Raw genomic sequence first — 24806 nt, 5'->3', positions numbered from 1 at the left:
GGAGGGAGCAATCCCCCAATCTGGTTTTTAGAAAGGAACTTCCCTGAATGAGAAGCTGTGGCCCCCACCGGAGAGCCCCCGGCCCCCCGGACAGCCCGTGGGCAGCCTGCTGAGCTTGTCCAAGTCCTTCAAGGTTCCGGTTCGCGCCCACTGCAGAATTTCCCTGTCTGGTGTGGTCACAGCCTGTTCAGCAGAGCAGCCAGGCCAGGGGGTGGTGTCTCCCCACCCCCGAATCTCCTGAGGATACTCGGAGTAGGTCCTCTTTCCCTCCGGGGCAGAAATGAGAGCCAGAGACACACTGAGAGCCCGCCCTGCTGAGCCAAGAGGCGGCTGGAGCCATACGAAGAGCATTAACTATTAATAATTTCCAGTTGTTTGCTCGCTGGGTTCGGCCGGCTCCCCAGGCCTCTCTACAGGCCGGGACTCAACTCTGGCTCCCCCGACCGCCAGGACTAGCGCCCGCCGGGCTCTGCGGGGCCAAGGCCAGGGAACAAGACGCCATCGGGAGCCTGGGGCGAGCAGGCTACAGCACCTGTAGCGGGGCGCTGGGCCGGTCGGGGCCGGGGCGCCTTTCCTCCCGCTGCGAGGCCCGCCCGGCGCTGCCGGCACGCCCGGATCGGCAGCTGCGGGCGGGCCGGGCTGCGGTGCGGAGCGCCGCGCGGGCGACGCAAGGCGGGAGCGCAGCGGCCCCTGGCGCCGAGGCTCGCAGCTGGGCCAGTGCGGGTCGGGCCCCGCGCGCCGGGCGGGGCGGGGCGGAGGGCGGGGCCCGGAGCGCGGCTGCCGGCGAGACCCGGAAGGCGCACGGGCAGCCGGCAGGGAGGGCGGCCGGGCGGGCAGCGGCCCCGGCCCGCGTGTGAGCTCCTCGCGCCCCTCGCTCGCCCGCGGCCCCCGGCCCCCGGCCCCCGGCCCCCGGCCCCGGCGCGCTCACAGCCATGGTGGGCCGGCTGAGCCTGCAGGATGTGCCCGAGCTCGTGGACACGAAGAAGAAGGGCGACGGCGTCCTGGACAGTCCGGACTCGGGGCTGCCCCCCAGCCCCAGCCCCAGCCACTGGGGGCTCGCGGCGGCCGGGGGCGGTGGCAGCGGCGGGGAGCGCGCGCCGGCACCCGGGACGCTGGAGCCCGACGCGGTGGCGACCCCAGCAGCCCCGGTGAGTGGCTCCGCTCCGGCCCCTTCCCTCCCCATCCCACCCGCAGCCGGTTCCCGAGGGGCCATCGGTCAGCCCCGCCGGCCCGCTCGGGGCGCGCTGTCGGCGCCGCCACCCGCCCGTCGGGACGGCGTGGCCATCGCCGGGAGCTCGGGGCGGGAGCGCGGCGAGAGCCTGGCCAGCTGGAGCCGGTGGCTGGAAAATTGTCATCGCCTGGGAGGCGCGGGAGCCCCGGGAGAGGCGCGCCGCCGCCTCCTCTTTTCGGGGTGGCGGCCCCCGGGACTGCGAGTCTACAACTCGGCCACATTCCCGCCCGGGTCCGGCCGGAGAGGGGCCCGGGACACGGAGAAGGAACCCCAGCCTCCTCCGTACTAAGGGCCTGGCACCTCCGCCCCCCGCCCCCACCCGGCTTTGCCCCTACCGGGGGGTGGGGGGGGGGGGCGCCTCCCGAGGGCCTGGCTCCTCCTGGCTGGTCTTGGGGGAGAAGGGTGTGCTTCAGCTCCCTGATTCAGGGAGCAAGGGGGCGGGCAGCCTTTGGGGACCATGTCAGTGGCGTGGAAGACAGCCTTTGAGAAAAGTTACCCCATGAGCTTCTGGCCTCCTGGTGTCCCCTCCCCCACCTTGTCCTGTCACCTAACCTCTGTCTGACTCTAGATGGGTGGGAGGAAACTTTCAAAAAGGAGTTCTTTTCTTTTATTTCAAAATTTGTATTTAAAGAAAAAACACCTAGACTTTTTTGCCTCAGGAATCATTCAGGTGCTGTTTATTGCCTTTCCCTAGAGCTCATGGGAAGCCACATCCTGCCTAGAGCCAAGGCCCAAAGTGGGGCTCTCAGCCCCCCTCCCTTCCCCTTGGGGACGGGTATTTACAGCCTCTCCCTGGTGGGGGCGGGGGGAGTTGTCAGTGGCTCCTGCTGTTCCTTAAAGACCTATGCACTTTCATGGGCGTGGAATTCTTGCCCCACTGACCCTGTCTCAGAGACCTCCGTGTACTCTCTCATTTCCGTTGGAAGGCAGCACTTGCTTCAACTTGGCCTTCAGAACCCTTGCTGTCTGGCACACCCCTGACCTTAGCCAGATACACGCATTGGTGCCTCCGATGCTGCTCCCTCTACCTGGCATGTTTTTTCCTTCGAGCCCATCCCCTCCAACCTCCCCCAACACCCAGCTGCCTTTTTGACCTATCAGAGCTCTGCTGGCCCTTCAAGCTCAACTTGTCACCTCCTCTGGGAAGCCTTCCTGGATGCTTCCCTGAGCCAGGCCAAATCAGTGGCGTGGTCCCCGTTCCCTGGCGGCACCTTGTTCAAGCGTCTGTTGGAACTCCTGCTGCGTGCACCATCCCCAGCCTGGACCTGGGCCAAGGGGTGTGCTCAGGGAGTGTCTGTTGAGTGGGCAGGGTGAGGCAGCTGAGAAGGCAAGGCAGGGGCAAGAGAACTGAGTGCTTGTGTGGATTCCTGGCTGCAGTGTGAGTGTTAAGAGTTGAACACCTCCACTCCCCGTCATCCTGCGTCCTGCGGCCCTCAGCACTGCCTGAAGGCGCTCCCTGGGTTGAGGAGAGCTGTGGACAGAGTAGGCCTCCCTGCCACCACTTGGGGGCTGTTTCCGCAGCTCTGCAGCAGCCAGTGCCCACACCTTCCCCTGCCCCTCCTCCCCCCGCCCACGGACCTTAGTTCCCAACCACAGCCCCTCCCCCAGCCAAGGCTTCTTAAGCTCTCCACCCCAGTTCAGGAGCTGGACCCTTTGCCCCTCCCTCACCTACCATGGTCCCCTTTGACTTTGGTGTTTCTACCCTACACCCTCACTTGACACTCTGCCTGGGTAACATGATAACAGTCTTAGAGCCTACCTTCTAAAAATGTCTGCTTCCTTCTCTATCCTGGAAGATGTGGGGGCCGGGCTGCCACCTCCACATCCTGGCCGGAGTGTGGCTCCTACTCTCAAATTAGGCAGAGAAAATGACAGATCGCTTGTAAACCCGGGACTCCAAAAGGCTGCTTCCCGTGAACACTTAACACAGAAGCCCAATTCCAGTCAAATCGGGTGAAAACTAGCCCCCATGTCTAGGATGGGACTGTCCCCCTTACTCAGGCTACTTGATGAATCAAAGTTCGGGGCTTGGTGCAGGCTAGAAGCCCGTTAACCTCCAGGAATGCCGTGCTCTGGTTTCTGAATGGTGGAAGATGGGGTCGAGACCTTTGGGGTGTTCATCTTACCTGTGAGTTTATGGATCTCTGCATCTTCGTTGGGTGTAAATGTAGCAGTCCCAGAGGCAGAGAAGGCGGCGGGGAAGTTGGAATCTTCCAGTGTGAAAAAATTCCTGGTAGAGTTTAGTTTAGTTTTGTTTTGGCCTTTTCTGAAGTATTGCTGAGACAATGACAGCGTTGGGGGACACGTAATTGAGGGTTCTGGTTAGTGAGGCCCCCGTTCATCGAGGTTTTCTCATCGCCTTGCCGTGCGATGACGCAGCAGCCCCAGGGTCTGACCAAGGTTGTGACACTGAGCTCCTCAGCCTTTCACAAAACCTCAGTGATGGAAAGGGGCATCCCCTTGGTGTGCAGATAAAGTGACAGGGCATGGGATGTGACCCAGATCTCCTGGCTCCCCATGCAGAGCTCTTCCCGTGCTGTGGGGCAGCCCTTCTCCGGCATCGTTGCCAGGAGGAGGACACAGATCACAGTCGGGTCCATCAGCAGGAAGCTCAGAGCCAGGACCTCTGTGGGGGACGCGTCAGACCGGCCTGTGGTCTAACTGCCTTCTCCATCCTCACAGAATCCAGCATCTCTCCCCAGCCCCCTGGCCTTCGCCTGCTCGCCAAGGCTCTGCCCCCTGTCCTTTGGCGAAGGAGTGGAGTTTGACCCCTTACCACCGACAGAAGTAAGGTAAATATAGCAGGCCCTGGTCTGATTGGATTTTGTCACTTTTCATGTTTTGGTCCAGAAAGTAATGCTTGTTATTTTAAAAAAATGAGTTAACCACAAAAGCGTGCCAAAGACTTTTCATAGTTTATTGGGTACCATTTCGGATTTCTTTGTGTATTCTCACCAATTAAATACATAGACACAGCTCTTAAAATAAGAACGAGATCGTGTTATACATAAAGTCCGCCCCTTGCTTTTTGCATTTTGTGTATCATGACCATCAGATATTTACAATTTTGTAATAAAATAATTCTTCTTTCAGAAGCTGCTCCCCCCACCCCCATTCCCCACCCCTGCCTCAAGGTGCAATAACCTTGTCTCCAATTACAATTTCACTTGCAACCTGAAAGTACCATTCTTCCTTTGGGAATTTATCTCATCCAGGATTACCTGGGGGCAGAGATTCACTGAGAGCCTCTGTTAAAGATCTGTCTTTTCAGAGAAAGGAATTTTACTTTTGGTAGCTGGTGGGTTTTTTGCTGGAGTCTCAGTTCCCTTAATACAAAGGGCCCTTTTATGGGGAACAAAGGCGGCTCACCAGTTTGGAGGTGAGCTGTTCAGTCCTTTATTCCTGGGGAGCTTGTATTTTGAACAAAATGAGGACATGACTTCATGACATTAGCTTCCACCAGCCTCGAACCTACTTGCCTAAGGAGAATACGTGTTTTCATCCTCTCCATTGAAAAGAATGCTAATTCTTACCCCCTGACCGGTGGGTAGGGGGCACTGGTGTGGGTAATGCTGTGTGATGCTCATTCTTATTTCAAGATCTATGAAGCTGCCATAATTACTCAGTAAAATGAACTAATGCTTTGCTTACGTTTAAGAAAAAAAAAAAAAAAGAAAAGAAAAAAAGGTAGGTTCCAAGTTAGCAAAGAAGGACTTAAATAAAAAAAAAAGTAGAATATGGATGTTAATTTATTTTATAGAAATCAAGACTGTAATTGGCTTTGATTGATAAGGTCAGATATCGGAGTCTCTGGTTTGAGGGGGTCTCCAAACCGAAGGCCAAGTTTGGACCAAGTACTAGTACTTGGTATCACTGAACTTTCAGAACCAGCATTCAGGATTCCTGGGTTCTGTCCTCCTCTCATTAAAGAACTGATGGTGGGCGTGCCTGGCTGGCTCAGTCGGTAGAGCGTAGAGCGTGTGACTCTTGATCTCAGGGTTGTGAGTTCAAGCCCCACGTTGGGCATAAAGCTTACATTAAAAAAAAAGAAAGGAAGGAAGGAATAAAGCAAGCAAGCACGCTGATGGTGACTTCAGGGGACAGAGAATACAAACCGTTCACCCCTAGTAAAGGTAGAATCCACCTCGTTATACCACCAACAGCACTTGCTGCGTGTTAATACTCTGCTCCGTTCTTATTGGGCACCTTTTGCAGAAAGAGGAACCAAGGCTTGGGGAAGTAAGGTGACCAAGCTCTCCTAGCTTAAATTCACCAAAACTCTTGGACTCCAGGGGCTGCGGCCCGCAAAGGGAAATAGTGCGTGCAGGGTAAACTTTGGGATCTTGCACCCCTGCATGTAAACCCCAGCCCCACTCACTACTCACTCCCACTGTGACCTTGACCTCTGCACCTCCGTTTTCTCTCCCAGGGTAGTTGGTTCAGTTAAATTAGATCCTGGAAGTGAAGTGCTTAGAACTGTACCACACAGTAAGTGCTTCAGCTCCTTGCTGCTTCTGACCAGAGTAGCCACATCTCAAGGTTTGCACCACACGAGAGGATCAAGGTCACAGTAGGGACCCCTGAGCCCCAAGCTCAAGGGGAACGGCTTCGTGCTGCCTTATATCTCCCTCCCAGGTACACTTCCTCGGTCAAGTACGACTCAGAGAGGCACTTCATTGACGACGTCCACCTGCCCCTGGGCCTGGCAGTGACCTCCTGCAGCCAGACAGTCACCTGCATCCCCAACTGCACGTGGCGCAACTATAAGGCCGAGGTGCGCTTCGAACCCCGCCACAAGCCCACCCGCTTCCTCAGCACCACCATCGTCTACCCCAAGTACCCCAAGACCGTCTACACCACCACTCTGGATTACAACTGCCGCAAGACACTGAGGAGATTCCTGTCCAGCGTGGAGCTCGAAGCCACAGAGCTCCCGGGCAGTGATTGCCTCTCGGACGAGTGCTGACTCAAGCCTGGGTGGGGTTGGACCAGCTCCTCCGTTGCCCTCGAGTGTGGCTCGTGGCTCGTGCCCCAGAGGAGTCTGACCTAGAGATACCTCTAAGCCCAGCCCGGGGAAGGAAAAAAATGTCACGGCCTCGTATTAGAACCATTGAGAGAATTTGGTTTTTACAAATGGTCAAATTGTTTTCAAAAGGAGTATATTGTTAGTTTGCTGCTGCCCGGTTTCCCCAAAGTCTCAATCTGATGAGAAAACAGGAAGCCAACTGAAGCAAAAGGAAAACGGCCCCAGTTTGAAATAGGGAGGGAGGAGCGAGCTCTTCTTCTATTGGTCAGCTGGCCTGAGGAAGACCGTGGAGAAAGTCTCTGGGATGGAAAAAGTGAGTTTGGAGACATTTCAGCCTGAGGTGTCTTCCCTGAAAGCGGTGCTAATTCAGTGAGCTGTGACATCCATATGGGTTCAATCTGTGGAGAGCCGAGCTTCATGCCATATTTTTTTTCCGTTTCCATTTGTATTTCCTGTTCACCAAAACTCTCGGAATTCTCGAAATCTTTTTCATGATATCAAAAAACCCCAAACCACAATATAAGTTGCCTTGAAAGAAAGAAAGAAAGAAAGAAAGAAAGAAAGAAAGAAAGAAAGAAAAAGAAAGAGAAAAAGTTTCACCCTGTTCTCACCTCTTCAGGAGAGTCAGGTCAAACTGGCCAATTTGAGAGCAACGGCTTTGTTCTTATTCCTTCCACCCATTAGTTCCAAGCTTGGGCTCTGGCAAAGTGCCTTGAACCCTTGGCATCTGGTAATGTGTCCACAGGCTTGTGTAACTCTCCTGATATGTATTTTGGGGTTTCCAAATACTTTCCTATTTTTTCATAAGGCAAAACATAGCAGAGGGCCCTTTTGAGAGAAACAGCATTTTTAAAGAATGCTTAGGGAAACTACTTTTGGGGATTCCACGAGGGAGTTTTGCTCACGGTGGGAATGGACGGCCACACCTAGGACTTGCCGCTGTCTGGGAGGGGACAGAGGTAGATGTTTCTGGTAATCTGTTTCATCAGGATGGTTGTCCTCTCTCCAGGGATCCTGGGTCAACTGCTTTTCAGACTTTGACTGACGGCGTCCACACTGCAGAGAATTCCACCAGTGCCTTAGGTCTAAGCCCAAAAGCAAGAAAATCACTCCATCCCCCCTCCGGGTGAAGGAAGGGTGACTTCAGGATAGGGGTTAATGTCACAAGTCAAACTCCAAAACCCGGGCACTGTCGCGATGGTACATATTTCTCGAAAGTGCTTATTTTAGCGTAAGTGACAATCAGGGCATTAGGTGCGGACGGAAGACACTTCGTGAATTCGGCTGAACTGGCCTCAGAAGCAGAAATGGCCGATGGGCCGGAGGGTGCGGTGGGCCAGGCTGTCTCTGGCTTCGGCTCCCTGCCCACCCTGCCTCCTCCCTGCCCCAGCGTGTACTTCTTCCTGCCTCTCCCTGAGGTTTTTGAGTGAAGAAGGTGGCAGATGGCTTTTGATCTTCCACTATTGGAAAGAACATTCCACGGATATTTCCTTTGAATACAACCACATTCTCTCATGTGCTCGAGGCTTATAGGGTATCGTAAATCCGGATTCCCGCTGTATCTTTGGGTTTCTGTTGATGGTTTCTGTGTGTCCTGAGAGCGAAATTGACAACTCTGTAAGTACCCTGGAGCCACAGCAGGGACCTTTGTTCTGAGGAGAGCAGGTGTGCTGATAATCACTCTCCTTTAACGTTATCGGAAGCCTCTCGAGCCAATCTGTCCGGTGTCCTCTTCAGCTTTAACAATGTTTGGTCTGTCGTGCCCCTGTTGGGACGCATCCCTCGGTGGAACCCGTGGTCGGGTCCATGGTCCTGAGTGTGCCGTAGCGAAGTTGAGCCGGAACCCGTAAAGGGGCCCCCTGGGATTCCACACCCCGCTCCGTCATGCAGAGTAACAAGTGCTGTCTGCTTTTGGAAAATTACCTGGCATTTCTTGACAAACACGAATTTTCCTCTCTGATCTCATAATCTTATCATTGAAGACAAGTGGTAAATGTAATTTTTAAGTTATGTTAAGAGAATTCCCAAGGCTTTGCTCTGGCCCAGTGGGGACACTTGAATGAACTCAGAACAGTACTGTGGACAGCATGGCAGGAGAGACATGTGGGAGAACATAGCCTTTGAACACAGCCGCGTTTTGAGATGTCCATACGAGATTTGTTTGTTTTGGGGGTTGGGTTAAGTTCGGGAAAATCATTCCAGGTGTGGAGAGAATCTGAAATGTATCAGTAAAGTAAGTAGAAGGGATCGATTGTGAATGTGTAATACAAATGGAAAAGCAGGTCTTAAGTTATTCACTAGGGAACCAACTGTAGTTCTGTCTCACCTTTTCTTTTTCTTCATACCTGCTTTCTGCAAGTTGCAAGAAAGGAAGCATATGAAGATGTGACGGGACACTTTGGTGAATAAATGACGTTGATCTTTGGTGGATCTGTGTTAGTTTACAAGGTGGAAGCAATGATTTCTAAAACTTGCTCATTAACACCAAACATTCCTAAGCATATCTGAGAGATACAGTTTACTTCTTAAGTAAAAAGTCTTTGGGGCACCTGGCTGGCTCAGTAGGAAGAGCACGCGACTCTTGATCTCAGGGTCGTGAATTTGAGCCCCACGTTGGGCATGGAGCCTACTTAAAAAAAAAAAAAAATGTCTTTTTTCTCAGTCTCTTAACTTATAGCTTTCACGTAATAAAGCGGATGTGTATTTTCGGACAAAAGTTTTCTTTTCAAATTCAGACCTGTTAAAAAGAACGATTACCTTTTCATTCAACTCTTTTCCTGTTTCTAACCTTAGGAGATCCAGAAGAGCATTTGACAAAAACTACTTTTTCAATTTATCTTGACATCTGTCCCATTCCATTTTGCTTTGTGACTTCTTCATTTAACAATAAATTATCTTTAAAGAAACAAAACTTAGAGATGCCTCTCTTTTTTTAAAGTAAAATTGTAATGTTTTGGTGAAGAAACGTGAGAAGAACAGCTCCTCAACTTGAGAAATTTTAAGACGTGATTGTGCTCTAATCATATCACATTTCTGTCGGGAGAATGCATTCCCCTAGGCGTACAAGAAGATTTCACAGGGACCCCTCGGCACACGCAGTTTTAAAGAATTTGTTCCCAGATTCAATGTGTACTCTTTCCTGAAACCCATCTGCCCTGCAGCTGTGACTGGGCCGGTCCTTCCTCCCCACCTCCCCTTTCAAATGGCCTCTCTCCCATTTTGCAGAAGAAATACATGTGTTAGTGTAACACATCTTAATTTTATGGTGGGATGTTGCTCTGGGCTGGAAAAACCCATAGGCACTAGACAAAGGGACAGAAACCTCGGTATCGGGGCACCAAAACCCCACTGGAGGGATTCATGTCTGTCATTGTACTACACATAATTTCGTCAAGAACGAAGTATGGTACCAGAAGCAAGATTGGCCTGTGTTGGGAAGTTCTTCCTTCCGACGTCTCATAAAGTGAGGCAGTTGAAGTGATAACACTATTCATTTAATACCCACAGTCTCTTCAATCTCAGACTGTTGCCTTCCCTGAAGGAAAGTCCCTGTGGGCAAAGTGTTGATAAGAAGAAAATTGATAAGAAATGTGAAGGCGTATTATTTCATTCAAGTGTCAAATTCACGGCAAGGCTCTGTGCCTTATCTGTTAGTCCTCGAGTTACAACTCAAGTATGTCCCAGGAATGCATGTTATCATTTCTATATTATCATATGTATATATATTTAAAGCCAGTCTCTTTTTTAACAGAAATGAAGTCTAATTTGGCTGGTAGGGATGACAACAAGAACTGATATTGCCACTTAGGTTATATAGTGTAAATTTCCCATAAAATGAATGAGCTAATAGCAGTTTCAAGGTTTTGTTGGAAAAATATTTAAAGTAAGATTAAAGCTATAATTGTGTACGTGTGTGTGTGTGTGTGTGTGTGTGTAGAGAGAAGCAAATACATGTTGAAATTAATATTTCACTTTTCCCTCGAAAAGTATCTTTCTGAGAATATCAGATTAAGCTGGTATCTCAAGGGAAAAAGTAGTAGGTGTAATTAACAATATGATAAATCTTTTTTTTTTTTTTACTTTAAGTTTGTTATTTTTGAGACAGACAGAGCGTGAGCAGGGGAGGGGCAGAGAGAGAGAGAGAGCACAGAGCCCAATGTGGGGCTCAAACTCACGAAACTGTGAGATCATGACCTGAGCCAAAACCAAGAGTCAGATGCTTAACCGACTGAGTCACCCAGGCACCCCTAATAATATGGTAAATCTTAGGAAGGCTTTTTGGTATACTTCCCAGAAATGCGAAAAATGAATGACCTTATTGATTAGGTAACAAATCATATTGCAAAAAAAAACGCCTCTTTTCAAAAAATTTTTAATGTTTTATTTATTTTTGAGAGAAAGAGAGAGAGAGAGAGAGAGAGAGACAGAGTGCAAGCAGGGGAGGGACAGAGAGAGAGGAAGACACAGAATCTGAAGCAGGCTCCAGGCTCTGAGCTGTCATCACAGAGCCCGACGCGGGGCTCATACACGTGAACCGTGAGATCATGACCTGAGCCGAAGTTAGACACTTAACTGACTGAGCCACCCAGGTGACCCTCAAAATTAAATTCTAATAATTTTGTTTTAGAGTATAATCACTACAAAGTGTTTTGTGCATAACACTACTTCCCAGAATTCTTTCTATGGACCAAAAGGAGGTTCTGTGATCAAATAAGTTTGGGAAGGCGTGCTGGGTGGCTCACTCAGTTAAGCGTCCAACTCTTGGCTTCAGCTCAGGTCATCATCTCACAGTTCACGAGATCGAGTCCCACACTGGGCTCTTGTCAATGCCGACAGCATGGAGCCTGCTTAGGATTCTTTCTCTCTGTCTCTCTCTGCCCCTCTACTGCTCTCTCTCAAAATAAATGAATTAAACATTAAAAAAAAAATAAGTTTGGGAAAATATGTTCATTGCAGGGCTCTTTAGAACACCCACATTAGTGGGGCACCTGGGTGGCTCAGTTGGTTAAGCACCTGACTTCGGCTCAGGTCATGGTTTCACAGTTCATGGGTTTGAGCCCTTCATCAGGCTCTGTGCTGAGAGCTCAGAGCCTGGAGCCTGTTTTGGATTCTGTGTCTCCCTCTCTCTCCGCCCCTCCGCCACTAGCACTCTGTCTCTGTCTCAAAAATAAATAAATATCAAAACAAAACCGCGAGTGTTTAGAACACCTGCATTAGTCAGCTTTTGCTGCTTACCAGCCACAAAAGCGCAGTGGCACACAGCAGCATTAATTTCTTGTGTAAAAGTTTATAGGCCTGATAGGGCAGTTCTGCCCAAGGTCAGGTGTTGAGTTCAGGTTCATTCCACTTGTCTCTGAAGCAGGCTAGAGAGATTATCTGGGGCACATTCTTCTCATGCAAGAGGTCAAAAGATCCCAGAGGAGCAAGTAGAAACATACAAAACCTCTTAAAGTTTGCACTAGGAACTGCCACCCAGTCACTTCCATGCATGTTCTATTGGCCAAAGCAAGTTGCATGGTCAAACCTAACATCAGTGGGTCAGGGAACCATACTTCCCCCATGAATGTGGGAGGAGTAAATATTTGCTGTGCAATAAACTACCCTAGCCTTTAATATGATAATGTGGATGGAGAATCTTCAATAGGGAAAATCTAGTTTGCAGAATATTCTAAACTCCTTGGACCAGAGGACCCAGGAGCATTTCATGGACCAATGAAGGACTAAAAAACCTAGCACTAATGTTTTTTGAAATGCACTTTAAGAAATGCTGGTATAAACCATGTATGACAATCAGAGTCCAGTCAGCAAGGCCCAAATCATACTAGATATTTCCAACAGAGGGGATTTCATACAGAGGATTGATCACACAGGTGTCAGCAGGCTAAAAGAACAAAAAGGGGACCCTGCAGTAACCCCAATTATCAGTCACTGTGTGGGGCAGTTCCCACTCGTAGATCGATCGAGAAATAGCACAAATTACCATTGCCATGATTTGCATACAGATCTCACAGGCACTGAAAGTATACTAAGGTAATATTAGGAACAACTTTATGCCAATGAATTTGACAACTTAGTTAAAAAGGGGAAATTCCTTTGACAAACTTATCTTACCAAATTGACACAATGAAATAGAAAATCTGAAGAAAAGATACATCAAACTCTCTATATATAAACTTCTGTTCTTCAAAGACTCCTTTAAGAAAATAAAAGGTAATCCAGACAAAAAAAGATTTACATCTGACAAAGGACTTATATCCAGAATATACAAAGAGCTCCTACAAGTCAACATTGAAAGATGAACAACCCTGTTAAAAATGGGCGATGGGGGCACTTGGATGGTTCAGTCGGCTGAGCATCCAACTCTTGATTTCAGCTCAGGTCATGATCTCACGGTTTGTGGGTTCAAGCCCCACGTCGGGCTCTGCACTGGCAGTGTAGAGCCTGCTTGGGATTCTCTCTCTTTCTCTCTCTGCCCTTCCTCTGCTCACACGCTCTCTCTCTCTCTCTCTCTCTCAAAAATAAACATTAAAAGTACATACATATTTTTTAAATGGGCAAGGGACTTGAACAGACACTTCACAAAGGCAGATACATGGATGCGAAATGAGCACACGAAAAGGTGTTCAACATCATTAGATGTCAGGGAAATGCCAAATAAAACCACAACGAAATACCAGGAGATAGTTATCCAAGAGAAATGAAAACGTGTCCAAAAAGGAGCACACTCATGACAGTTTTATTCACAAGAGCCATATGAGGTAACTGCAATGTGTCCATTTCACAGTGACTGAAATGTCTGTGGCGTATATTCACAAGATGGAAAACCACTTCGTAATAAAAAGGTCCCAAGTTCCAAGTAGGCACTTTTTTGTTCGGCCCCAAGGCCCCCCAAACACCAGACTCTGAGACCCTGGCTTCACTCCTCCCACATTCCCTCTTGGCTGCACCCCAGGAATTTGTTTTGTGGCTTCTTTGAATTGGCCAGCCACTGAATCCCCATTTCTTTGCGAAGCTCGCCCTTTGATGAGGTGAGCTCTACACCAGCACCAGGCCGGTCTCTCCAACAGCTGCGGAGTTACCCCGGCCCAAAACATCATCGCCAGAACTCTATGGATTGCGTGCTTCCCAGGGGGCGAGGTGCTATGCCAAATGCCCTACGTAATTATCGCATGTGATTCTCACGGCACCGAGGTAGGTATCTGCGTCCCTCTTTCCAGATACGGTGACTCGTGCTTGGAGAGGCCATTCCGTGTGCCCGAGGTGACACAGCCCGCACATATAGTGGGAAAGAGAGAAATTCAGCTCTGACGTCAGAACTCATCATTTCCACCACTATGCCAGACTGTCTCATAGCAGAAAGGTGACCACAGGCCATCCCCACTCTCACCACCCACGGAAAGAAAGCTCTAATGCAAAGCGACCAAGACATCCTGAGGCCACAGACTCTTCCGTGCGCCGCACTCCCTCAGGCACACTGTGGCTGACCCGAAGACCACGGGAGGTGCAGCCCAGCTTTCCACCCTCTGCTGTCTTCACCTTGAGCACTGGGGTGTCGGGCAAGGTCCTGTGGCTGAGCATTAACACACGTCCCCTGTCCTCCTCCCCTTGGGGCCGCGCCAAAGCCCACGTTCCCTTCACGTGATTCCATGGTTGCCCTTCAACCTGGATGGCCACGCAGAGAGGGCCATTGCTGTCTGCTCGAGGGCCCCTGCCAGGGGGGCTCTCCAGGGGAGGACAGGCCTCTTCCAAACGTGAAAACTCTGTAAGCAGCCGTTTAAGGCAGGAAGAAGGCTGCTCGGTCAGCTGGGGCTAACAGGGACCAAGATGACCACTTGTGCTTAACTTTCAAAAAGGCATTGTGATGTTTTGTATTGGCTTTCAACTTTTCCTGAGTACACTGTAGGTCTTTAATTCCTCAGAAGACAGGGATCTGATCTTAGACCTCTGCTCTGACCCTCTTGGGCCCTACACTATGCTGCATAGAAACTACCCTATCCCTTGGACCCCTCGCGAGGGCTGCATCTTTGTGCCTGAGGGTGATCCCCGTGCCCCCAACGGAAGTAGGCCTCAAGGCCCACATGTTTGGCAGGCTGGAAATGACAGGAAATTAACACCCCCCCCCCCCCAGCACCACACCTCAGCCAATGCCTGTGGGCAGTATAACAGCCCAGCTCCCTCACTCTCGGGCTGGATAAGCTCCCGTTACCCAGTATGGAAACTGGTTTAACAGTGTCCCTGGACTGATGGTCTTTCCCTCCTGTGCCTTCTCTACTGACCTTTCCTTTACCCCCCAAATAATCTAGTTGCATTTGGGTCTTTGTCTCGGGGTCTGCTTCTGGAAAACCCAAACTAACCCAACACATGGCCCTCGCTCAATAAATACTCGTGCGAGGGAAGGATATTAATTTAGGACGAGTAGCATAGTAAGGTCTTTTTAATCCTCCAGAACTTTGCTTAAAATCCCATTTTAAGGGATTAGAGGACAATATATATATATTTTTTAAGCGAGGTAAACTTGGTATATAACATTACGGCGTTCCAGGTGTACATTATAATTCAGTATTTGCCCACACTACAAAGTGATCACCACCACAAGTGTGCTTACCACCCATCACTGAGCAGTTGGGCCCCTTGACCCATTTCCCCCGTGCCCCCACCCCTTCCCCTCTGGCAACCAGCAATTTGCTCTCTGGGAGGACCATATTTAGAAGAGAAGCAATATTCCTTCTGAGACTTCTCATAATTATCTCCCAGGGTTGGAGTTCTGGAACTCAGTTATTTTGACAACCACATCAGGGCAGGGAGTGTGTGTAATTTAAAAAAAAAAAAAAAAAAAAAAAGGCTCCAGGATATTTGAGGCACTTTTCTCGGGCCCAGAGAAGCATGCTGTGTTTTACCCGTTAAATTAGCTTAAGATTTAGAACTGAGATCATCTACACACTTTCTCTTTCTGAGGGGAAGATGACAGACATCTGCGACGAGAAATTAAGTAAGAAAGAGATGCCAACTTGTCTGAGAAAGAAACAAAAAATCCTGAAGCAGCTCTGTCCATTACACTGCGGAGGTTAAGGGACTGCGGTTCCGCCGGGGCGATTCGGACGCCCGGGTGGAAGGAGAGAGGCCCACCCGCCCGACACAGCAGACATCCGCTTCCTTCCGATGGAGGTCCGATTTCTTTTTATTATTCTTTTCTAACGGGTAAACCTGTGGGGAGGACAACGCGCAAGCCGGTCGGTGTCGGGGGTGGATGGTCACTCTGGCAGAGCCAGGTCAGAATGTGTGACGGTGCCTCGGAAGAAGGGATCGGGGTGGTGGGCTTTCCTGCCGTCGGGGCCACGGTCTGTCTCCGGGAGGTAGGGTCGGCTCTCCGGGTCCTCCTCGGCGCACGGGTCAGGGTGGAGGCCCTTCAGGGCCAAGAGCCGGTACCGCTTCCTCCGGTTCAGTTTATATACGCGAATCCTTTCTTTCTCTGCCTCCGGGTCGGCGAGAATTCCATCCCAACGCAGGCTTTCGTTGACCTGCTTGGCGAGGTGCTCTTCTATTTCAGCGACAGAGCGGAGACTTCGAGTGGAGGAGTAAGGGGGCGTGGGCTTGCTTTCAGCTTTGTCCTGCTTGCGCTCTGGCCTCGGGCCGGGATCTTTGCGGGGCCTTAAGATGTCGTGGAAGGATGAGGACAGCTGCTGATTCTTCAGGCCTCGACCCTGATGTTTATCTGCTGAGCAGATGAAAGGTGTTAGCGATTGTCAGCCTGCTGCCTGCCCTCCGCCTGCTCGGTTGCGATGCCCGAGTCACCAAAGATGTGAGGGGGTGGAGGCCCCTGGGGACCTAGAGCTCAGCTAGCCAAGCCCACCAACCTGTACACACGCACTGGCTCTATGCTTTCCGTCAGGTCATTTTGTGGGGAGGAGGAACCACTTATTGAGCACATACTGTAGGCCAGGTCCTCTGGATAAAGTCTATCAGCCCTATTTTCCAGCTGAGGAAACTGAGACTCCAGAAGTCTTAACGGGGGCACCCGGGTGGCTCAGTCCGTTAAGCGTCCGACCCTTGATTTGGCTCTGGTCATGATCTCATGGTTTGTGAGTTCGAGCCCTGTATTGAGCTCTGTGCTGACGGCACGGAGCCTGCTCGGGATTCTCTCTCTCCCTCTCTCTCTGCCCCTCCCCTACTCGTGCTCTTTCTCTAAATAAATAAATAAATAAATAAATACTTAAGAAAAAAAAGTCTAACTCAAGCAACGTCACATAGTGAGTGGCAGCACCAGGATTTGAACACAGGCCTGACTCCCAGTGCCCTGTTCTTTCCACCGTGCTCCACATGCACACCGAGGTACCTTCCGCTTCCAGGAGTCTCTCCCCCTAGTGCGGACTTCTTCATGATGGGAGAAATGGAGAACAACAGAGACGCTCCCTACATCTGATTGTGGAAAGCAATATTATGCCAAGCCGGGAAAGACTTCTGCTTCGTGGCTTGTACTGATATTTCTTATATTAATAGCATTTCTGAATTGTAGAATACTCATATAAAATACTATAAGTTACGGCTCTTTCATCAGCTCATCCTTCTACTTTTGGGGAGACAGAAATCCCTCCCAAAACAAGAGAAAATAAGAAAAAAAAAATCCCGTCTGGGCATTTCTGTATCTTCCTACTCCTCAAAAACAACTCGGTGTCCCCTGCTGACGGTATGAGTTACGTGCCATTACAACGTCTCGAGTCAGAAGCTAAGCCAAAAAGACAAGAAGTTTCCCAGTTTGGTTTTGGAGATACACATGGGGCTTTTGGACCTAAACTCCAGAACTTCTTTCTTACCTTTCTGTGAAGATTCCACCCGCAGGAGCCATTATAATCTTCCGGTGGCTCCCTCCCCCAAATACAAGGACGACATGGGGAAGGCTGCCACTCCTTCTGCCCCCAGCTTGCCAGGGGGTACCAGCTCTGCAGGCCAACGGGCCAGGGCCCAGGAACTTGAACCAGGGACTAACCATGCTGCAGGTCAGGGCTGCTGTGCCAGGATCAAGGACGGTCCCCAGAGGGGGACCACACAAGTGACAAAGGCAGGTGCATTCCATGTCACGGTTGCACTCTCCATAAAGTGGGTGCTCAGTGCCTCTGTTGACAAATCGGGGGGGATGGGAGGTTCTGGGAGAGGAAATTTGTGAGATACAGGTAGCCCGTGGGATTGTGGCATGTGTTGCTGTGTGTATGTATGTGAGGTGTCCATAAAGCTGGAGAACCTGAGGGCGTAGGGTCACATGCGTGCAGGAAGTGTCTGGGGTGGGGTGGGGTTTATGAATGTGTATGTGTAGCAGAGGACCCATGTGTATGTGTAGACTGGGAAAGGCTGTGCCTGATGGGGTATCTGTACTTGAGTTTTATTTGGTGGTTATACTGATATAAGGGGGTTGTTGTTGAGGGTGTTGGGGAGTATAAGAGTATGTAGCAGTGAGCAGTGACTAGTGTGATGGTGTGTGTGTGGCTGATGGCTGGCCCTGGCAAAGGTGGGGGGGGGGGACGGAAGACAGTCTGTGCAGTAAAGATACTTTATATGCATTTACAGGATGTCTAACATCTAGGGCAGGTGTCCCGAGCACGAGACAGAAGGCAAAAGCCTGCGTTTCTGAGCATGTTGGTCACTAGTGTCTTAGTATTTTAGGATTGGGGAAAGTGTGTGTGTGTGTGTGTGTGTGTGTGTGTGTGTGTGTGTGTGTGTGTGTGAAGATGAGGGGATCTCTGCAGGAGGGCTTGAAATTTCTGTGGGCAAGGCGGGGATATTTAAGATTCTGAGTTCCAGCTGAGGGATTAGGAAATTGAGAGGGTGTCCGTGCAAAGCTGAGTTGCTGTGGAGCTGGGACGCTCTGTGGGAATAATGCTGCTATGTGGGGGATCTCTGTGGGGTAGAGGGTCTCCAAGGCTGTAGAGAATTCTCCATGCAGGATTTGGGGTCTCTGTGGACACCTATGGTTTTTATGGGTGGGGCTGGGGCATCACTGTGTTGCGTTAAGTGGGAGGACCTCTGTTTGGGACTGGCGAGTTTCTGTTTCTGGTCTGAAGTGGTCCTGCAAGTAGATGAGGGATCTCTGGGAGGAGTGGGGAGAGGTGACCTTGGAGAAGAAACCCTGGCATGGGAGGGGCGCCTGGGTGGCTCAGTCGGTGAAGTGTCTGACTTCGGTTCAGGTCATGATCTCTGAGGTTGGAGGTTGGTGGATTCGAGCCCCACATCAGGCTCTGTGCTGTCAGCTCAGAGCCTGGAACCTGCTTCAGATTCTGTGTCTCCTCTCTCTGCCCCTCCTCCGCTCATGCTCTGTCTCATTCTTTCAAAAATAAATACATGTAAATTAAAACATTTTAAAAAAAGAAAAGAAAGAAACTCTGGCACGGGAGCTGAGGCTGCCGCGCTAGCTGCGCCTCTTACCGTCCCCCTTGCCCGACCCTTTCGTCTTCTTCTTCCTTTTCTTCTTCACCTTCTGTTTGCTCAGTTCGAAGGCGTTGCCTGCTATGGGGGGCAGTTTGGCCCTCTGCGAGCTCGCAGTGTCACCCTCTCGCTCCTCCTCCTCCTCCTCCTCCTCCTCCTCCTCCTCCTCCTCCTCCTCCTCGTCGTCGTCGTCCTCGCCCTCTTCGCCGTACCCGGATGCCCCGGCCCCACCGCGGCAGTCCATCCGCCCTCCCGGCCGCCACCTGCGCCTGGGGCAGCCCAAGACCCGCGGCAGCCGAGCCCGCGGCCTCAGGAGCTAAGCGCCAGCCCAGGGCCACGCGTCTCCATGGCGACCGCCGCACATCGCGCGTGCGCAAGCAGGAAGCTGCCGCCCAGGGGCCGCCCGTGGGAGTAGGCGTGCGCATGCGCCTTTCAGTCTGTGTGAGACCTTGGCCCCGTCCGCGGTGAGTCCGGGAGGAGGAGAGAGATTCTAAAGCTTGGGCTGACGCACACGTTCACTTCTGTGCCTTTTAAAATGCTGTTGTTGTCTACTAAATTTTTATCTCCCAGCTTCCAGTCTCGGTACGTCCCCCCGGGCCTTGCAAGCCCAACGCGTCTCAAACAAACCTGTTTCCCCATGGTTCTCCTGGAACAGAGCAACTGGAGGGGCAGAAACCTTCCCCGACATTCTCCCTGTGCCCTTACCTAGGCTGGACTCACGGTCATGCTTGGCACTTGAACTTCTGGACCTCCCACCTAAATGGTCTCTCTGCATCCAAACCCTCCTCACAAATTCTTTATCCGCAACCTGCTATAATGAACTCTTCAAAACAATTGGCTAAATTTCACTCTCTTGCTTAAAACCCTCCAGTGGGCCCCCCCATCACAATACCTAGCAAGACTGAACTTTAGGGGTGCCCCGGGTGGCTCGGTCGGTTGAGCGACTGCCTTCGACTCAGGTCGTGATCTCATAGTTCCTGAGTTCCAGCCCCGCATCAGGCTCTCTTGGCTCCCTGCTGTCAGCACAGGGATCCTCTGTCCCCTGCCTATGTCTGCTCCTCCCTCGCTCGCTCTCTCTCTCTCTCTGTCAAAAAAAGACTGAACTTTAGTGTGGCTTACGAGGCCTGGTGTGATCTGCTTTTCTTGCCGAACTTATCCACCACAGATTATTTTCCAAAAATGAGTGCGAGAGTATCTCTCATCCTCCTGTGCTCTTCTAGCCTCCTACCACTTCCACATCAAGAGACAGAGTCTAAGTCCATGCCCCTTCAATGTGGGTGGGTTGGTTGACTCACTTGTAACCCATGGAATGGGAGGAAAGTGCGGCTGTGGCTTCTTGGCCAGGTAGTGCAAAGTAATCAGCAGCATCCATGTTAGCCTTGGAGACCTCAGCCCCCTGGAAGGAAGTCTGATACCTTGAGGCTACCATGCTGGGAAGAAACCCAAACTAGACCACATGGAGAGACGGTAAAACTATGTGAAGGAAGAGAGAGAGGCCCCAGCTGCTCCAGTCCCCCTTTTCCACATCCAGCCGTAGCCTCACTGCAACAGCAGACCGCCTCCCAACCCCCAGCCCAGGCCAGCCCCAAGAAGCCAAGCCCATCCTGACATCCTGACCCAAAGAAGTTGTAAGAGACAAAACGATTGTAATTGTCGACAAAACTAAGTTTTGGGGTAATAAGATATGCACCAATAGGTAACCGGCACATCAGTTTTTTATTTTAGCCATTCTAGTGATCAGGTTTTGGGGTGATGGTGGGGGTGGTGGCGTTCGGAGCTGACGACCCAGAAAGAATTCTTGAAGACGTCTTTGGTGAAAAAAGGTGATTTTAGTAAAGCACGGGGACAGGACCCGCGGGCAGAAAGAGCTGCGCTGATGTCGTGTAGAGTGACAGCTTATATACTATGGAATTGGGGGAGGTAAAGACAAAAGGGAGGCCTCTAGAGGGACTTTGATACACTAAAGAGGACACCTAAGATGCCTGAGGCCTTGCTGTTGTCTAGCTAAGGTTGTTTTCCCTCTAGTAAGACATTAACGTTAGGACGGTCAGGGCGTTCCTGGAGAAGTGTTCTACTCTGTATTTGCCTCAAGTGTTTGTCAATGGGCGGCAGGTTATAAGGAAACTTAATTTTACCTGCCATTTCCTTCTTGCCTTTGTTCTCCACATCACTATGGAAGGGGGATGTTGGGGCTCCAGGAATCTGAGTCTACAGGTTTCTGGAGATGAGGCTACTGATAAGATTGCCTTTTTCTTGTAATTTACTGCGATATTTGTAAACTGATGGAGACTCATGTCCTGCATGACTGTGATCTGTTTTCTTTCCTTTCCTTTCCTTTGTCCTTGGGCAGCCGGGGTGCCTGAGGAATATCACGCACCTCCCACCTGGGGGGAGGGAGGTGCTAGCTTGTGCTTTGCCCTCAGCTTGCCTTATGGTCCCTCATCACTAGTGTGTATGAAGTTGTATTTCTCTGTGGTTGTAAATGCCATTTCCCTCAGAAGTAATTTTTTATTTTTTAAATGTTTTTCTTTATTTGGGGAGAGAGAGCGTGAGCGGGGGGGGGGGGGGCAGAGAGAGAGAGAGGGAGACAGAGAGTCTCAAGCGGGCTCCGTGCTGTCAACACAGAGCCCGACTTGGGGCTGGAACTCATAAACTGTGAGATCGTGACCTGAGCTGAAATCAAGAATCGGATGCTTAACTGACTGAGCCACCCAGGAGCCCCAGTGAGCACTTTTTAAACTGCTTATTGGCCATTTGTGTATCTTACTTTGTGAAAGTGTTTGTTGAAGTCTTTTCCCATTTTGTAATTGGAATGTTTATATGTTTAGTGTCGATTTGTAAGAGTTCTTTACATGTCTTGGCTATAAATCCTTTCTCAGTTTTATGGCTGCAAAGACATTTTTCCAGGTCTGCAGCTTGTCAATTATTTTCTTGTGTCTTTTGATAAGCAGACATTATGGGGCACCTGCGTGGCTCAATGGGTTAAGTGTCCAACTTTGGATCAGGTCATGATCTCACACTTCGTGAATTTGAGCACCACATCAGGCTTTCTGCTGTCAGTGTGGCGCCTCCTTGGGATCCTCTGTCCCCCTCTCTCTGGCCCTCCCTGGCGTGTGCTCTCTCTCTCTCTCAAAAATAAATAAACGTTAAAAAAAAAAAAAAGCAGACATTTAAAATGCTGATGAAGCCATTTTATCAGTTTTTTTTTTCTTTTAATATCCTCCCCAAGGAGTCTTTCCTTACTCTTACTCCTGTTTTTTTCTTTCCTTACTCCTAATCACAAAGATAGTCTTCTGCTTTCTTCAAGAAGCTTTATGGTTCCCTGGTTCATTATTTTTCCAAATGGATTTCCAATATTTTCAGCAATTTTCTTTTCTTTTTTTTTTTCCCAGCAATTTTCATTGAAGAGACACTTCTCTCCCCATTGACTTGACTTGGCATTTTTTTTTTTTTTTAAATATCAACTAACGTATATGTCTGAATCCATTTCTGGACTCTATTCTGTTCCATCAATCTATTTGTCTCTCCTCCCACTGATACCGCATTGTCCTGGTTATTGTACGCTTTACAGTAAATGTCGATGTCAGGTCATGTATGTTTTCCAGCTCTGTTCATTTTCAAGATTGTTTTGACTATTCCAGAGCTTTTGCTTTCCCATATACATTTTTAAATCATCTTGTCTATTTCCGTAAAACAGCCTGCTGGGATTTTGATGGGGATTGCATCACATCTATCAGGTTTGGCACGGCACTCTTTTACTCAGTAATGACAGTCATTAGTACTGATCCACACACAGGCATGTGTGGACACATTACTCCTCTGTAAAGGACTGTTCTGTTGTTCTGTAGTTATGTCCTTAGTCCTCTCAGACACTGGCAAGCTCCCTAATGTGTCCGGCACAACTCTACATACCGAGTGCTTGGAATCTGCCTTTTGCCTGTATGCTTTTGTCCCTAGGAGTTAAGTGAAATGTAAATGACAGAGACCCTTTGTGCAAATGATCACCTGCCAATAGAGACGTCAGGGTTGGCTTTCCAGGTACTCTGCCCTATTCCCCCAGGTGCTTGGAAAGGCTGGCTTCTCTTCCTTTCCAAGAAAGGCTGGCAGGTCTTCCTCTCAGCTGGTCCTCCATGCCTGGATGTTCATCTGGCAGGAGGCAGCTTGACCATTTTGATTCCTGATTTTAGTGAAGGTTGCATAGAGGTTATGTTGAGCCAGCCAGTCAGCTTTGAAAGAGAAAATTCACATCCAGGAAAGGAACATACTGTTGAATGATCATAAAAAGCTCTTGCAAGTAGAGATTGAGGAAGTATATCCCAATTTGACTGATGAGGAATCAGAGATGCAAAGTGACTTGCTCCATCTCTCTCTGTTAATTAGCTATGTGTTGGGCCTGAAATTGTAACTGAACTAATGTGAGTTCCCTCCTTGGTGAGTTACAGGTAGAGACTACACCAGCTCGAGGTGTCAGAGAAAGGAAACTTTGTTTGCAGCAAATCGGGAGATCAGGGGAGTAAGTTCCAAAAATGTAACTTGGGAAGCTGTGACTTCCCAAGCATGAGTATGTGGGTTTCTTTTGTTTAGGGTAGGATGAATATTCAGAAAGAGGAGTTGTGTCATTGTAGGTAGAGGTGGGCATAAGGTCAGGGAAAAGTGCCTATGCACGCATTGTGTGTGATGTTAATGAAGTTCAGCTCCTTCTTGGGTGGATATTTTAGAATTACAATGAGGTAGAGACAACCGTTGGTTACTCCAGGGCCCATCTGCACAGTGTGGTTGAGCTCAGACTAGTCTGGGTGGTCAGGGCTGTCCTTTCAGTTTTTATCATGGGATGCTATGCCCGTGGGATTTTTTGCCTGAGTTAAAAGACAAGCTGGAAATTGAGTGCCTGGTTCAATCAGTACAGCATGTGACTCTTGATCTTGGGGTCTTGGGTTTGAGCCCCATGTTGGAGCTAGAGTTTACTTAAAGAAAAATAGGCTGGAAAGAAGACTTAAGGAAATGTGGGACAAAGGTGAGTGGGTACATGCAAGGGTCAGGTCTTGGGGTCTTGCTGGTGACAAAATCCACATTCCTAGTTCTATATCTCTTGCAGGAGATCAGTTGATTTTACAATGATGGTCACTGACCAACAGAAGAGGATGATAGTATTTTCATTACTTGTTTCAGCTTCCTTGTTTATACTTTCTTCTTGTGGTCTCAGTGGCTGGTATTGTTTTGAGCAGGTAAGAGCTGAGCTTCCTTTACAAGGGTCAAGTTTTCCCTTTGGCCAGCCCTGATGTGGGCATGCCTTGGAGAGCTTGGGACTTTATCCCTTCCTGCTACCCGCTTAGCCGGGTCCCTCCAGCTGGCTGGGCTGATGGTTCCCACTCTCTGCTCTGCCCTGCCCAGCCCACTTTCTCCATGCTGTTAGTTTTTTTCCCCCAAGGCCACTAGGCAGTTTCTACTCTTCAGCCGTACCGGCCTTAGACTTGGGCAAGTGGAGACCCTGCCCTGGGTCTTGTACTTCACAGGACCCTGTTCTGACTCTCCTCCAGCTGTCTCCCTAAAGAAGTCTGTGGAATTAAGTGGTTCTGCTAACCTCGCCCCTCTCCCCCGTCCTTTTTTTTTTTTTTTTAGTTTATTTATTTTGGAAGAGAGACAGCACGCATGTAAGGGAGGGGGAGAGAGAGAATCCAAAGCAGGCTCTGTACTGTCAACACAGAGCCTGATGCGGGGCTCCAACCCACGAACCGTGAGATCATGACCTGAGTCAAAACCAAGAGTCAGATGCTTAGCCAACTAAGCCATCCAGGTGCCCTCCCCCACCCTTTTAGCCCATCATCTGAGTCCCTGGCACCTTGGACTTTATTGCCTAAATGGCCCCAGCCCATGTGTAGGGGCTATCTGGGCCTCTTCCCTGGCCCTATCCTCCCAAGTAGCTCTAGGCCAAGGGCAGCATAGATGGAAACTCCTAAGCTGACTGAGGTGTCCAGACCTATGCATTCAAGGACCTTGTCAGTGCAGGATGGAGCCGGGAATGGTAAGAAGAGTGGGCAGACCACGGGCTGGGTGCAGAACCCCAAAGGCCCTGAGATTTTAAATTTAAATCTAGCTTTCCAGATTGTTATGAAGGTAGGAAATAGTGCATATTTT

At 49.9% G+C, this 24806-nt stretch overlaps 2 protein-coding genes across 5 annotated transcripts; one reads left to right on the top strand and one right to left on the bottom strand.

Moving 5' to 3' along the window:
* The first annotated feature begins 897 nt into the window (after positions 1-897).
* On the top strand, positions 898-9168 carry RFLNB (refilin B). The gene is made up of 3 exons (XM_019429638.2): positions 898-1148; positions 3914-4023; positions 5867-9168. The coding sequence occupies exons 1-3, from the start codon at positions 933-935 to the stop codon at positions 6195-6197; spliced, it is 657 nt and encodes a 218-aa protein (XP_019285183.1). The 5' UTR covers positions 898-932; the 3' UTR covers positions 6198-9168.
* A 6239-nt stretch (positions 9169-15407) lies between these two features.
* LIAT1 (ligand of ATE1) lies at positions 15408-19015 on the bottom strand. 4 transcript variants are annotated; one of them, XR_002075137.2, is made up of 4 exons: positions 18672-18779; positions 18361-18570; positions 17242-17368; positions 15860-15969 (listed from the first exon to the last, which is right to left on the bottom strand). XR_002075137.2 is itself a non-coding variant. In XM_053892849.1 (2 exons), exons 1-2 carry the CDS (start codon positions 18913-18915, stop codon positions 15509-15511), a joined length of 708 nt encoding a protein of 235 aa, XP_053748824.1. In that variant the 5' UTR covers positions 18916-19015; the 3' UTR covers positions 15408-15508. The 4 variants fall into 4 exon arrangements, 2 of the variants coding, with proteins under 2 accessions (XP_053748824.1, XP_053748825.1); XR_002075136.2 differs by having other exon boundaries at positions 15859-15972; positions 17242-18570; XM_053892849.1 differs by lacking the exons at positions 17242-17368; positions 18361-18570 and having other exon boundaries at positions 15408-15972; positions 18672-19015.
* Between the last annotated feature and the right edge of the window lie 5791 nt (positions 19016-24806).

Source organism: Panthera pardus, unplaced genomic scaffold (genome assembly GCF_024362965.1).
Source record: "Panthera pardus isolate Hobbes unplaced genomic scaffold, ASM2436296v1 HiC_scaffold_3, whole genome shotgun sequence".
NCBI lineage: Eukaryota > Metazoa > Chordata > Mammalia > Carnivora > Felidae > Panthera > Panthera pardus.
Note: the sequence above shows the minus strand (reverse complement) of the source record. Positions and strands in the feature narration are given on the sequence as shown.